This window comes from Chaetodon auriga, chromosome 5 (genome assembly GCF_051107435.1).
Source record: "Chaetodon auriga isolate fChaAug3 chromosome 5, fChaAug3.hap1, whole genome shotgun sequence".
In the NCBI taxonomy this organism is placed as follows: domain Eukaryota; kingdom Metazoa; phylum Chordata; class Actinopteri; order Chaetodontiformes; family Chaetodontidae; genus Chaetodon; species Chaetodon auriga.
The window spans coordinates 26,697,198-26,710,837 of record NC_135078.1 but is presented as its reverse complement, the minus strand read 5'-3'; the positions used below and the strand labels follow the sequence as shown (position 1 = coordinate 26,710,837).

At 45.1% G+C, this 13,640-nt stretch overlaps 4 protein-coding genes across 4 annotated transcripts; 3 read left to right on the top strand and 1 right to left on the bottom strand.

Annotated features, from left to right (window-relative positions):
• Positions 1-597: 597 nt before the first annotated feature.
• lsm1 (LSM1, U6 small nuclear RNA associated) lies at positions 598-3,476 on the bottom strand. Its single transcript, XM_076731122.1, has 4 exons — positions 2,780-3,476; positions 2,563-2,631; positions 2,248-2,363; positions 598-1,131 (listed from the first exon to the last, which is right to left on the bottom strand). Exons 1-4 carry the CDS (start codon positions 2,823-2,825, stop codon positions 961-963), a joined length of 402 nt encoding a protein of 133 aa, XP_076587237.1. The 5' UTR covers positions 2,826-3,476; the 3' UTR covers positions 598-960.
• A 105-nt stretch (positions 3,477-3,581) lies between these two features.
• Positions 3,582-7,658, top strand: bag4 (BCL2 associated athanogene 4). The gene is made up of 5 exons (XM_076731121.1): positions 3,582-3,721; positions 4,297-4,416; positions 4,619-4,855; positions 4,955-5,224; positions 5,657-7,658. The coding sequence occupies exons 1-5, from the start codon at positions 3,632-3,634 to the stop codon at positions 6,149-6,151; spliced, it is 1,212 nt and encodes a 403-aa protein (XP_076587236.1). The 5' UTR covers positions 3,582-3,631; the 3' UTR covers positions 6,152-7,658.
• Positions 7,659-8,214: 556 nt separating this feature from the next.
• Positions 8,215-9,317, top strand: LOC143320707 (dual specificity protein phosphatase 26-like). Its single transcript, XM_076730567.1, has 3 exons — positions 8,215-8,393; positions 8,834-9,045; positions 9,124-9,317. Exons 1-3 carry the CDS (start codon positions 8,215-8,217, stop codon positions 9,315-9,317), a joined length of 585 nt encoding a protein of 194 aa, XP_076586682.1.
• A 1,531-nt stretch (positions 9,318-10,848) lies between these two features.
• Positions 10,849-13,066, top strand: LOC143321206 (alpha-1-antitrypsin-like protein CM55-MS). Its single transcript, XM_076731411.1, has 5 exons — positions 10,849-11,488; positions 12,151-12,221; positions 12,324-12,517; positions 12,644-12,791; positions 12,872-13,066. Exons 1-5 carry the CDS (start codon positions 10,849-10,851, stop codon positions 13,064-13,066), a joined length of 1,248 nt encoding a protein of 415 aa, XP_076587526.1.
• Positions 13,067-13,640: the final 574 nt, after the last annotated feature.

Here is a 13,640-nt window from a genome sequence, read left to right as displayed (position 1 = left end):
TAACTGTTGGCGGCCCAGTGGACATCTTCCTTCAAACTTTCCTCTTTTCGCATGCAGGCAGCCTTGCAGTGTTCACAGTAAAGCACCGAACACACGTTGAATCCTGACTTTCGGCTCCTTCGTGCGGTTCCGTCATGACTCGTTCATACCGGGCGGCGGACCTGAGCACCGCCGCCCTGCCGGCTGTGGCAGCCGGTGTAAAGGGCGCACTGCAGCGGTCACAGGGGTCCTGTCGATCGATCGTTTAATATTAACTCACTGTATCCGTCCAAATGATGAACAAGCTTGTTATTGGCTGGTGAAGGCAGATAGGATCGATCTCTCGGTCCGGACGCACTCTGATCTTTATAAACAGGACAGGAGGTCGCCTGATGCACTGATAGACCGCCTGCTCTAACTGGATTAACCAAATGAATTATGCCCCATCTTCACAGATTTCATTTCGAATGGAACACGCATGTTTCAGAAAGGCCCTGCCTCCCAGATTTACCCAAATACTTCAGCCTTTCACGCTTTAGTGATCAATAAATACAGCAGAGAAAGTAAAGCAGAGCGATCAGAGGGTGTGATGAGAAATCTTTGCACGCACGCCTTCCATAATGAAAAACTAAACTCTTTAATGGAGCATAGCAAGTACTTTCTGTTGATAGCAGGCCCACTGACCTCCAAATGAAACGACTCAGAGCAGTGACAAAATACAAAGTGCTGCTGGAAAATAATTGCTAAATTGAGTGCTGCTTAGACAAACACGTGATTTTTTTTCCATTTTGCTGTCACAATGTGCACAACTGAGAGCAGCCATCACATATTTTTCCTCCAAATAACTCAAATTCATACAGTATACTACAGTACGCAGGCCCGGCATGATGCGGCCTTGTACCCAGAAAAAGAAAACACACTCTCATGCTCTCTCCAACTCAAATTCAACATATTAAGTTCGCTCGTGGAATCAAGGCGGCGTCAGTATTCGTCTAAGTTATCAGCTTTGGGGATGGACAGTCCTCGGTCCTTCAGGACCTGCATTTTGACCTTCTCCGTCTCCTGTTTGGCTTGCTGCTGCAGCCGCTGCTCCTCCAGGATCTCTTCAATGGAGACCTGCTGCAGGAGTGTGTCGCAGGGCTTATCCACGTCCTGCGGAGACAGGGACAACATTTCATCTGTCACCGGCTCGTCACAAACGCTTCACATATTCTGTGTTTTAATGCACAGTTCAAACCAGCTGAATATGAGCTGCTCTGTGCTCTGCTGTAACTGCTGTCACATTAGGGCTTAACATAAGACCGTCATAACGTAAAGTATGCAAATATATTACATGTGGATATTGTCTGATTTGACCCCTGCTGGCTGAATGTGATCCTACCCATCCACACACCTACCCTGCCTGCACACTGAATCTCCACCTGCACCAGCAATTAGAATATAACAAACAAATAATGAGTAATAAATAATTAATGAAATGAAACTGAAGTGGCCACTCAGGTTACTGCAGATCTCTCCTACCAGAGAAGATGCTGACGTCTCCTGGAGCTCTGAACTTGTCTTCACTGACTACATGAGGTGCCACACTGGGTTCACTGTGCAGCCTCTGTGGCGGTACAGGCTGTGCTGTGCAGGGCTGCGACCGAATGCATGATGCGTATTCGGAGAGGGAGATGTGGAGTCCGGGTTCATGAAGTCATGTTAGCACTGTGTGCAGGCCTCGAGGGTCCGACACTGTCACTGTGATGTTCCTCTACACAATCACAGAGCTGCATGATGATGGATGTTCCTGGTACTGTAATTCTTCTGGTTAAGTCTGGCTAAAGCTCATTTTACTGTTGTTATTATTATTTTTACATTTCTAAGTATTTTATCCCTCTTTCCAACAGTGTGTGGAGCAACTAATACTGCAACAAAGCAACTTCCCTGCAGGGATCAATAAAGTTTTTCTGAATCTGATGGATGAACACATTTTCCAGCTCGTGTGAGTTTTCTGCAGTGACTCCAGTCAAAACCAGCTTTCAGCAGCAGGAAAACACACGTCAGCATCCCGTCCTGCCTGTACCAGCAGTCTGCATCCTTCAGCAACACAGGTGATGATACAGCAAAGCCTTCACACAAAAACAATGAGCCTTGGCTGAGGCCAAGTTCATATTATAAGCAGTGAATTATCAACCTTCCACTGTTGTTGAACTCCAGTTTTTTTTTTTTTTTTTAATCATTTTAGCTTCTTCTATCATCCAACACACAGAATTAAAGGACACTTACTATCTCTCCAAGCAGCACCACATTCTCTCCCCTCACAATGAATATTCCTCTGGGGATGTCACCGAATTTTTTCCCCACGTGGATGCGTTCAACTGTCTGATGAAAAACTAAATTGGCTGGGGGGGGACGAGAGGAACAGGTTAGAGACACAAAGCGATAGAGGACAACACGTTTCAGAGTGAAACCATAAACAGCAGACGGTGGGAATCGTGTGGATAGTTGAATCGAGGCTTTAAGGAATGGGCTGAAATGCTTCGGTTCGTGTTTTGCACCGTGTGTGAGTAAAACAAGTGGAGATAATGAGATGAAGTATACCGAACTGATCAATGCTTCTGAGGTAACCGATCAGCGTTCTGCCATCTCGGAGCAGCACCAGGTGCTTTTCTGCAGGACACAACCGACACAAACGTGTTTAGTCACAACATGAAACGGCTACAGGAGACCCAGTTCGTGTCTGACACACGATGCCACATCTTGAAACCATTTTTCTCCGAACCACCTCCACCACAGCTCGGATCCTCCTCGGACTTACTGTCGATGTCGTCAATGAGGCTTGCCGTCCCTGGTACGTAGTTCATCTTGGGCTGCTGTTTGTTTGCTTCGTGTGTCTTTATGTAAACGTCAAGCCATGAATGTTTCAAAATATGTTTCTTTTAAGAGGAGCACAGGAAGCGTCTTTATGCACGCTCGGGATAAACTTCCTGTAAGACGTTTAACCCTTTGAGTGCTGCGGACCAATTCAAATTCTCTCCGTCAATATTTTTAGGATCTGCGCTTTAAAAAAATCCACCTTTAAATAAATGTAAAACTAAAGTATGATTGTTTTTGAAGGATAAAACAGTAGTAAATAATGAAAAATAAGACATTTTTATGACCTTTTTTCTATTGGCTAATAGGGTCTGCTGACGCACTGGTGGCACCAAAGATCGTCTATACGTAAACGACAGTGACAGATTCGGAGCACAACACTTTTACTCCTGCAGGTATACTATTACCTAAATTCAACTTAATTTTTCATTAAATCACGACCAAACGCTAAAGTGAACCTTAATAAACCACAAAATCTCACGTCTTTACGCGATATGAGTAAAAATGACAGCAGGGTCTACCGCCTGTGGTGGTGCCAGAAAATGGCGTCGGAGTGAGACCTCATTGTTTTTCTCCTGCTCTTCATTAAAGAGACATGACAGAATTACCGGAGCTCGTTGTCATTCAATCGTTTCCTGAATCCAATCAAGCGATCTCCGCTTGTGTAGAAAAACGGCAGCTCCGTTGTTAGCAGCGGACTAACAGGCGGCTCGGACAGGTGACTTTAAGCTTGTTAGACGTTTCTTTTTTAACAATGGCGGAAGGCAGGACGGTTGGCGGGCGACGCGCTTAGCTGATGCATCATCATCAAATGCAGTCAAATCTGAAACCTGCCTGGCCCTCGACCTGCAACTCGGGAAATAACGAGAACTGGAATAACAGTATGGTGAGTCAGTGGATACGGCTCGGATCCAAATCCCCAGGGGTTGTCTGCTGTCTTTGAGGGTGTTTAATCTTAAAAGATCAACCTGAGTTTGGGCAAACAGTTACCCAGCTAGCTTGCGTAACGTTAAAGCTCCGTCTATGCTAGCTAAGCGGCGCGGAGCTAGCTGGCATTATGTAATAGTTACTGCTACACTGCTAGTTCAGCTGTTCCCCGAGTTTGTGACCTTTCATCTTCACATAACAGCACTGCTAATAATTTTACAGAATACATACATTTTATAACCCTAAAGTATGTTTTCACAAACAATCAGCTTGGCCTGGTTCCGGTTAGCTACACAGCATTTATCTGCTTTGGTCACAACGGGTTCAACAAGCAGTGAATGAGTCAGTGTCACTGTTTACTCGGTGACTGCATGTTCTCAAAGAGACGTGCACGTTTGAAGACATGTGGTTTGCCGTTTTTCCTGTTGTCTTGTACTATAGACAGTTCAGGTTGTAAACAGCACCACTCCTGCTGCGTGTGGGCAAAGATTTCCTCCGTAAATAACTCTGTTATGTATGATTCTGTGTCCACAGGATGCTCCTCAGTATCCGGGCTACCCTTCACACTACTGGTATCCTCAGTCTCATTCCACAGGACACTATGCAAATACTTATCCCTCTGGATCAGATGTTCAGCCGCAGTACAATCCACAGGTACGGCTTATGATGCAACATAACGTGGCTCTGTAAATCCCAGGGCGTACATTAGGTGTAAGTCTACTCATTATCTTAAGTCTCTTAAGTGCTTTCACCTTTCCCACTGTGTCGAAACGGTTACATCACTGTGATTTGGGTATTTACACACAGCCGATAGCATTTCTCATAATTAATCCCCTCTCTTGTGTTTTCCATGTAGGTAATGCCTGGAGGTTATCCAAATGGCCATGGTGTCTACAGCCCGGCGCAGGGTCAATATTCAACAAGTGGCTTCCACCCATCCAACCCTTTCTACTGCGCTGACCCCCAGAGACCGGCTCCAGGTCCTTATCCTAACCAGGGCTGTCCAGCGGAGCAGAGCAGCGGGCCATCAGGGCAGCCACACTCTCAGCACCAACACCAGCATCATCACTATCCTGGCCCACACTGTCAAGGGGTGAGTTCGCGACAGCACACAATGCAGAGTGACGTTAGTAATTAAAATAATTCTCTTGGTCATCCAAATAAAATATGGCTGCCCCGCCTCTGCTCTCAGGGTCCTGGATATCCTGCTGGACCGTACCCTCACTACAGTGAAAGTGGTCATGCAATGCCTCCAAACCCCCCGTACCCCTCTGGCCAGCCTCTCCACCCAAGCCCCCAGGCTGATGCGTGGGCGCACTCAGGGCCGTATGCCCCCTCACAGCAGCAATGGCAGCCAGGCCAGCAGCCTCCACAAAACCACTACGGAAATCCCGTCCGTCCTGCACACCCTCCAGCATGGCCAGGGACCGGAACCGGTGCCCCACCGCCTTACCAACCCAAGGTACGAACCTGCAGCTACTTCAGCGTGGTTTTCATTTTCCAAAAGATTTCTCGGTATCATTAATTAAATGAGGTAAAAGGAAAGTAGAGCTGAAATGACCTAAATAAACACAAAAGAACTGTGTTCTCAGGAGATGATGATGCCTTTTCTTGGTGGTGGTACTATCAAAAGTTTAAGATAAAATAATGTTTGCAGTATTTTTTTTTATCTGAATTTTGGATGTTCTACAGTGAGTATACAAGCAGTAATAGTAGTAAAATGCAGTAACGTGGTTTCATAAAATTACATTTGGAAAATTAGAATTTGATCCCAAATACTGAGATTATTTGAGTAAATATTTACAGACAGGGCGCTTGTGTGTTGTGCAGACTGAAGATTATCAACTATGTTAAGATCAATACTTTGCACTCTTTTGTTTTTGTGTGACTGTAGGACCAACAGCACCAACGGGCCCCACAAGTGGGACCTAAACCCAGGCCGAGCCCATCCCCGAACCCCCCCAACGGAAAGCCTGCTGAAATAAGTTCACCTCCCCAAATGTACAACAAAACCGGGAGAGGTGAGCCGAATCCCTCGCAAGGTGAGCCCCCGCCCTCAGCCCCGGCTCCGGCCCCGGCCCAAGCTCCAGCTCCGGCTCCTGCTCCGGCTCCAGGCCAGGCTGGACCTCAGCCCCTGAGCCATAATCCCGGCCTAGCCAGGGTCCAACAGGTCATGGCCAGAGTGCTGCTGCTTCAGGAAGATGTTGATGAGTTTGTTGGCAAAAAGACAGACAAGAGTTACCGGTGTCTGGAGGAACTGCTGACCAAAGAGCTGCTGGTGCTGGACTCTGTGGAGACTCAGGGACAGGAGAGCGTCCGGCAAGCCCGAAAGGAGGCCGTACAGAGGATCCAGGCCATTCTGGACCAGCTGGAGAAGAAAGCCTTCTGAACTGGACTCACTGGTTGGTTTATGGGTCACTAAGTCTTGCTGTTTTCTTCTTCCAGATCTTCCATTGACACAGTGAGGGTCTAGTCTTGGTCCTCGGAGCTGTCTCATCTTAAGGTTTTTTTCCCCAACACGATGGCAGAAAATGCCTGAAGCGACATGGACCCAAGAACGAGCTAGAGCAACCACCGTCACATGGAATCAACCTCTCAAAGCCTCGTTATGCTGGTTTAAGTGATCCGGTGGTGTTGGAAGTGCAGACTGATGGTTGTACGTATCATAAGTGACTTCCAGCCTCAGTGAGTGACTGTGCTGACGACACGACCTGACACTCTTGCTCAGCTTCTCTTTTCCGCCATGCCTTTGCCAGCTTAGCGCAGGGCAGAGTCACTGGAAGGGGAATGAATTTAATGGCACATCACAACCTGTGATTCAGATAAACATCATGCTGTCCCTCAGGACCGTGGGTCAGTCTTAGTCTGATCCTTCATCTAGCAACACGTGCACTTCGTTAACTGTTTACTAATACATTTCACAGTCCATTTGCATGATCATAATGTTGTCCTCACCCCCCATAGAGGCCATACACTTAGCTGCCCACAGTCACTTCCTTCTCCGTGTGTACGCAGGAAGAGGTGCGACGCTTTCCCTTCCAACTGTGCTCCCATCCCTGCATGCACTGTAATGTCAGACAAGCCCTCAATACAGTCACGACTTCTCCGAGCTGAAAAATGGGCCTAGAGCGTAGCAGATTAGTGAAAACCCCCCAAAGATTGCTGTCCCAATTATTCCATCTTTGGGATGAAATTGCGGACCTAGAATCAGACCTACATATGAATGCCATGTATTTCACTCTAGGAACTACTGTTATTACAGATATTATATAAGAACAAGTTTAAGAATGACTTGAAAGCTGTTTTGTTCTTTCTATCCCTTTTTGAACAATTAGTATAAATATATATACACATAGGAATAAGAAGTGAGATGTATTTTCTAAATGAAACGTTCAGTTGCTGTAAAGGATCACAGAGAAGATGTGCTTCAACATTTTCAGTAATGTTTAGCTCCGAAGGACGTTGTTAGTCACAGCACTTTGTTTAATTTGGACCTTGTTTGTTTCCTTTAGCGCTAACATTCTTGTTATATGAAATCCAGATTTGCACCACAGTCCATGTTCTTTTGTAGAGGAAGTCTTTGTTTTTCAGTGGTTCTTTGTGTGTTTGATTTAGGAAAAAAAAAGAGTGCCATATTTCAAGGGATGGTTTTATATGATTAGGAAGAAAAAGAAAATAAAAATGAGATCACAAGCTTTGCATGAAAAAGACAAACATCTGTCATATGTGTTCATTTTCTGTGCTGGTAAGTTTCTGTTTAAATGGAGCACAACTGTACAGTTTCAGATGTTATGCATGTTTCCAACACACGATGGGAATCTTTGCCTGATACATATTGAAATTATTACGAGTGAGAAAATAGCAGAGAAATAATTAAATGTCAGTATATTTTTTAACCTGTGATCAACTGAGTTTTTTTCTCTCACTGTCAGAAGCAGTTAGAACAGAGCACGTTTATCTGAGGTGACACATTCAGCTCTCTCTGGATCGTGGCTACGGATTAATAAGGATATTTAATCTTAAAAACAGTAGAAACACCTGTTGGAAAAACTCAAGAATAACAAATAGTTTTTTTTACTGTCAAGTTGAAACTGCTGCCTGAGCCCATGCTCCCAGCTTCTGCTCGCCAACATTCAGATCTTTAAATAGATGGCTATTTTAATGCAAAAGCATAACGCAGAGCCCCGGAGGCTCGAGGTGAGCGGCGAGATTTAATTTGAGGGTCGACAGCAGTTAGGACACCCTGTGGTGAGTAAACCTGAGGTGAGGCAGCCTGAGCCTCTGTCATTCATGCTGCCCGGCTCGACAGCTGGCCAGGAAATAATTTATTACAGCGCTCTTCTGGATGACAAACATCTTTTTCACATCTTTTGGTAAACAAAGTGGCTCCAGACTGCAGGACTAGGAGTTGCCTCATGAGTCAGGAAAGCTGCTGAGACCCCTGGAAAAGCCATGTCCTACAGGTCCAAACTTCCTGCGTCCTGGAACGATAAACCTCCTCCTCGGAAAGTGGAAATTGACCTGAGCTCACCTGGTTTAGCTGTGTTTGAGTTGGAAAGGCTCTTGTTTACAGGAAAAGCCATCATCAGCCATGCAGACGAGGTGTGGCCGGGGCTTTATATCGGTGACCAGTAAGTAGACCCCACGTCTGTCTTTGGTAGAGACGCAGATGAGTTGACAGGATTGAGTCGTGGCCTTGTAGCTCTTTGCTGTGCATCTTACTTCCCAAAATATTCTTGTGACTGAGAGTACACTGAGCCCTTTTTACAAATATTGCTCAATTCTAGGTTTGTACTGAGTCCACATACTGTATGTGGAAGAGAAGCAGATCATAAATCAGAATCAGTAACTCAAGAACCGACACGTTGCGTTCCACATTGGGAACTTGCGTAAACTACAGCTCCGCAATGTGAGAGTTTCCACTGAGGGGAGGGCATGAAAGCGTGTCTCAGGTGTCTCGATGCGCTCTAACTCACATGTCTGAAATGTCTTCTAAATATCAATCCATCACCATGAAATACGTTGCATGCAAATGGTTCGTCGGGACACACAGAGGAGTGGTGTTTTTCAGAGAGAGTGCGGAGAACCAGGCCGATCTGTCCCTGCATCGAGTCACTCACATCCTGAACGCAGCGCACAGTAACCGCAGAGGACAGCCGGGTATCTATGAGGGCATGAAGATCACCTACATGGGCATAGAAGCTCGTGACTGCTGTGAGTTTGACATGAGCGTCAACTTCCAGGCAGCAGCAGACTTTATCCACAGGGCTCTCAGCAGGGGAGGTGAGAGGAACGATCATTTAACGGCAGTTAGAGTTGGTGTCCGTTTAGAAACTGATGATGTGCCTCTGTGACTCTCAGGCAAAGTGCTGGTGCACTGTCACGTAGGAGTGAGCCGTTCGGCCACCCTGGTCCTGGCCTACTTGATGCTGAAGCAGAACCTGACCCTCGTGGAGGCCATCTGTGCTGTGAAAGAAAACCGAGGCGTCATCCCCAATCGAGGTTTCCTCCGACAGCTCATCAAACTGGACGGCCAGCTCTTTGGCACACGCTGAGGCCAACCTGCACTACTGCTCAGCTGACAGGGCAGCGGTGGGAAACCTCTGGCCTCCGGGTCAAAGACAGCCCACCAGACTGTTTGATCCAGCTCACAAACCAATTCATACATACAAAGATCAATGAATTCTCTAAATGGCAATTACTTTTTTTTTTTTACAGATAATATAAGATTGTAGACTAGAACATCCTTGAGAGTGGTTCCCCACTGCTGTTATGAGGAAAAAGAGGATAAAGATGGCTCAGATATGCTCCTCAATGTTAAACACACAGACTGATCTCATGATATATTTGCATCTTTTTTACTTGAAGTACTACTGATATTGCTTTAGAAATAGGACTTACAGCATGTGGTTACTGCTGGATCATGTTTTCATTGCCATGAACATGAACCTGTTTGTATTCTGTTGATTTGTACATGTTAAATGGATGGAAAGTTGACATTAAAGATGTTTTGGTGAATGTCTGGCAGTCAGTTTACACATCAGTGCCACCTGCATGCAGAAACATGAACCGGGTTTCTGCTGTCTGGCCCAGAATAACACAGGATAGAGACAGTAAACATCATGAAGCAGGCAGCAGCAGCCTCAGGTTGATGGCATGGTTGGACAGTAATCATTACACAGAACAAATGCAGTGACAGAACAAATACGAGGTTGAGATACTAGAGAATAAACAGAGCCAAAGTTCAGCTGCTCTGATCGGTCTTATAAAGGACATCTCCCTCTGTCCCGCCTGTGCTTCGCTGGACATACGCTGAAGGAGAAGAAGGTAAGAGAAAGATGTAGAGAGGTCAGGTGAGTTGTTTTAGTATTATGTGTTTGGTACAAGTTCAGCTCCTCTGCCAGCAGTTAACGATGAAGTTTGACATCTGGAGTTTGAGGTGAAGCTGGAATGGGAAAATCTTTACTGTCTGTGGAGCGTTAGAACTGCAGATGTGAATTCTTTAGATTACGTTTAATCTTCTTATCCTCCTTTTTGGAGGTTCAACAGACTTGCTGTCGTAATTTCGGGAATTTGAAATGAAAAACTGAAATCTTTACACATTTTTCTATAACATTAAATATTTATGACTAATAATGCAACGGTCAAATCAGACAGAAAGATCATTAAGTATTTTTTATTTTGAGTTTAACTTGAAACAAGTCAGCTAATCTGCTTTATGAGGACAGTGTGGGTTTAGTTTGATTAGACTTTATTGACAGTAAGCAAACAGCCCACCAGTGGCCGTCAGATTCTGAGTCACATGTTGCTAAACTCTGATTGGTGCACAGATGTACGTGACATCTCCTTCTCTCAATGTTGCCCGCCTACTTCAAACCGATGAGCACAGACAAAAAGAAATGAAGACATCTGTGTGTAAAATAACTGTTGGCTGGAAAGTGTTTGTTCATGTAGGAAACCATCAGTCACAGCAGGAAGCTGACTGCAAAATGTGTTTTTTAAGGTCTTCAAATTGACCTTGAGGAAAATCAACATTTGTAATGGCAAACATTGTGTGACCTAATTGAACTCTTGTCTTAGTTCACAATGATGCATGCAGCCCTGAGTATCTGGATCCTGTCAGCAGTGATCTGTGTGGGAAGAGGACATCACCATTTAGGTCACACCACCAACAACGATGAGCCCGACCAAGACACTGCAGCCGACGGCAGCGCCAGCAGCGTCTCACGGGTCACTTCGGCAAACACGGAGTTTGCCTTCCGTCTGTACAGGAAGTTAGCGGCTCATGCTGACTCACAAGACAAGAATATCTTCTTCTCCCCAGTTAGCGTGTCTGTTGCCTTGGCTGCCTTGTCCGTGGGAGCTCGGGGGGAGACCCACCAGCAGCTTTTCAGTGGTCTGGGTTTCAACAACACCCTCCTGACGCAGGCGGATGTAGATCAGGCCTTTAAGACGCTCCTCACAAGGTCAAACAACAATGAAGACACCAGCGAAGGAACCGCTGTGTACGTAGACAACCGCTTCAAGCCACGGCCCGAGTTCCTGGACACCTTGAAGCAGTCCTACTCAGCAGAAGGGTTCAACGTTGACTTCACCCAAACCAAAGAGACCGCCGATGTCATCAATCAGTATGTGTCAGAGAAGACCAGCGGGAAGATAGACAAGCTGGTCAGTGACCTGGATCCAAGCACAGTCATGTATCTCATCAGCTACATCTACTTCAAAGGTAAAAGGCTCTTAGGTTTGCTGCTTATTCATTCTTAAATCTGGGCCCTATTTGACATATCTGGGGTCTAAATGACTAACAGGTACAAAAAATTTTGGAATTGGACCAGTAAACCATCACAGCCAGCAGCCACGAAACAGGCTGCAATGGCTGCTACGTAATCTTGGGGGGCAAAGGCACCAGTTAAAGTATGTTCTCTAATATGCTCGATTTTACGACTGACACGCTCAGACACTGTCAGACAACATTACTGAAAGGATCTCTAGAACTTTTTGTTAAAGACTATGATCCTTTTGTCGGATCAGAAACAGCTGTTACACCGCTCTGTTCAAAGCCACCAGACTCCTTTGAAAAAAAAAAAAAACAGTGATTTAACCTCACCAAGATGGGAGTTGCTGGTCCACTGCTGCCTCAGTCGGATAGTTTGTGTTATTGTGTTTGTCTCCATGTCAGAAGGAGCTGTCTGAAATGGTCCAACTCTGAAGGATCCTTTCCATAATGTTGACACCCAGAATAACAACCTGGCAGAAACCATTTCACTGGATATACTTTGATGGGTGCCTGTTAAAATATGGCCCAGGTTAATAATACCAGAATTACCTTTTAAGTTTCATCTATCAACCATAAGTTGTGTTCTGATCCTGCTCATCCTCGTCAAACAGGAAAGTGGGCAACTCCATTTGACCCTGAACTCACCAAGGAGGACATATTCATGGTGGATGAGAGCACCAAGGTTCAGAGTTGCTTCATATATTCAGATTGGATTATTGTGAATCCTTCATACTGTCTGTCTTTTCCAGTCAAGGGACTTCATGTTTGAACTGTAATTCCGCAGGTTCCCGTACAGATGATGAATAAGGAGAGGGCATTTGATATCTATTATGACCAGGCCATGAACACCTCTGTCCTCCACCTCCCCTTCAACAGCTCCTACTCTATGCTGCTGCTGTTGCCTGATGATATGGCAACACTGGAGAATGACATTTCTCCAGGTCATGTCACCAAATGGCTGAAGTGGATGAAGTCCAGGTTGGGAGAGTCTGAAGTCATCCTTAATTTCTTAGTTTCTAAAGGAAGGCTTGATAGTATTAAGAACTCTGCTTTGTCCTGTCAGATCAATCACTGTGTTCACTGTGTTTCTCATTTTCCTCTCAGGACTCATGATGTATACATTCCAAAGTTCTCCATCAAGAGTTCCTTCTCTCTGGCCAACACGTTGTCTGAAATGGGAATGTCAGACATGTTTGGTGATCGTGCAGATTTGAGTGGCATTGCAGAGGGTCAAAAACTGGCCGTCTCAGAGGTAAAGACAGCAAATGTTACTGCGCACACATTTACTTCAGTATGTTCTCTCCACCTAACTCTGCCTCCATTGCTCTGAAGGTGGTGCACCAAGCCACCCTGGATGTGGACGAGGCCGGAGCCACTGCTGCAGCTGCTACAGGCATCGGCATCACGCTTCTGTCCTACCGCCACGTCCCTGTTTTGAAGTTCAATCGTCCATTCATGGTCATCATCACTGAGCCCAGCACAGAAAAAATGCTCTTCATGGGCAAAATTATCAACCCAACCATCTGATGGAATAAACACTTTGTGTTTACAGAAGCACAGCTGTTGCATCACATATAAAATACTCAGAAAAACTGAAATTTGTCTTGTGGTCTCTTGCTTAATGATTGAGTATGTAGCAAACACACAAAAATACAAGGATAAAACATTATCAACAGACATCAGTACAACAAAGATGATATTTTAGAAAGAATACAATAAATTCAGGGACTATGAAGTATTTTTGACGCATCCTATAACATTTAGCAACTTTATCAGTCTCCTCTGGGGGTTTCATAAGGAAATTTTACACCAGCCAAAATATAAGGCAATGTAATGAATAAAGCATTACCAGCTGCTTATTCATTGCTTAAACCAAACAGTGACTGGGTGGTCTTTCACCATGTCAGAGCATTAGTCACTGATTAGTTTAAAATGAATTAGCTATTTTAGATTAGATTCGATTAAACTTTATTGTCATCGTCAGAGTGCAACACAGAGACAACGAAATGCTGTTTAGCATCTAACCAGAAGTGCAAATAGTCATTATATCCAAAAAATGTAAATACATGCAAGTAGTGCACTTGGCATGAGGTATAAACTT

Coding starts and splice junctions, on each gene's coding strand:
- LOC143320707 (XM_076730567.1), top strand. CDS start 8,215: ATGTCCTACAGGTCCAAACTTCCTGCGTCCTGGAACGATAAACCTCCT. Junction 8,394..8,833: donor GGGCTTTATATCGGTGACCA/GTAAGTAGACCC, acceptor GGTGTTTTTCAG/AGAGAGTGCGGAGAACCAGG. Junction 9,046..9,123: donor CAGGGCTCTCAGCAGGGGAG/GTGAGAGGAACG, acceptor TGTGACTCTCAG/GCAAAGTGCTGGTGCACTGT.
- LOC143321206 (XM_076731411.1), top strand. CDS start 10,849: ATGATGCATGCAGCCCTGAGTATCTGGATCCTGTCAGCAGTGATCTGT. Junction 11,489..12,150: donor CAGCTACATCTACTTCAAAG/GTAAAAGGCTCT, acceptor CTCGTCAAACAG/GAAAGTGGGCAACTCCATTT. Junction 12,792..12,871: donor AAAAACTGGCCGTCTCAGAG/GTAAAGACAGCA, acceptor ATTGCTCTGAAG/GTGGTGCACCAAGCCACCCT.
- lsm1 (XM_076731122.1), bottom strand. CDS start 2,825: ATGAACTACGTACCAGGGACGGCAAGCCTCATTGACGACATCGACA. Junction 2,632..2,779: donor CCTCATTGACGACATCGACA/GTAAGTCCGAGG, acceptor TGTGTCCTGCAG/AAAAGCACCTGGTGCTGCTC. Junction 1,132..2,247: donor TGGTGCTGCTTGGAGAGATA/GTAAGTGTCCTT, acceptor CTGTCTCCGCAG/GACGTGGATAAGCCCTGCGA.
- bag4 (XM_076731121.1), top strand. CDS start 3,632: ATGCATCATCATCAAATGCAGTCAAATCTGAAACCTGCCTGGCCCTCG. Junction 4,856..4,954: donor CTGGCCCACACTGTCAAGGG/GTGAGTTCGCGA, acceptor CTCTGCTCTCAG/GGTCCTGGATATCCTGCTGG. Junction 5,225..5,656: donor CACCGCCTTACCAACCCAAG/GTACGAACCTGC, acceptor GTGTGACTGTAG/GACCAACAGCACCAACGGGC.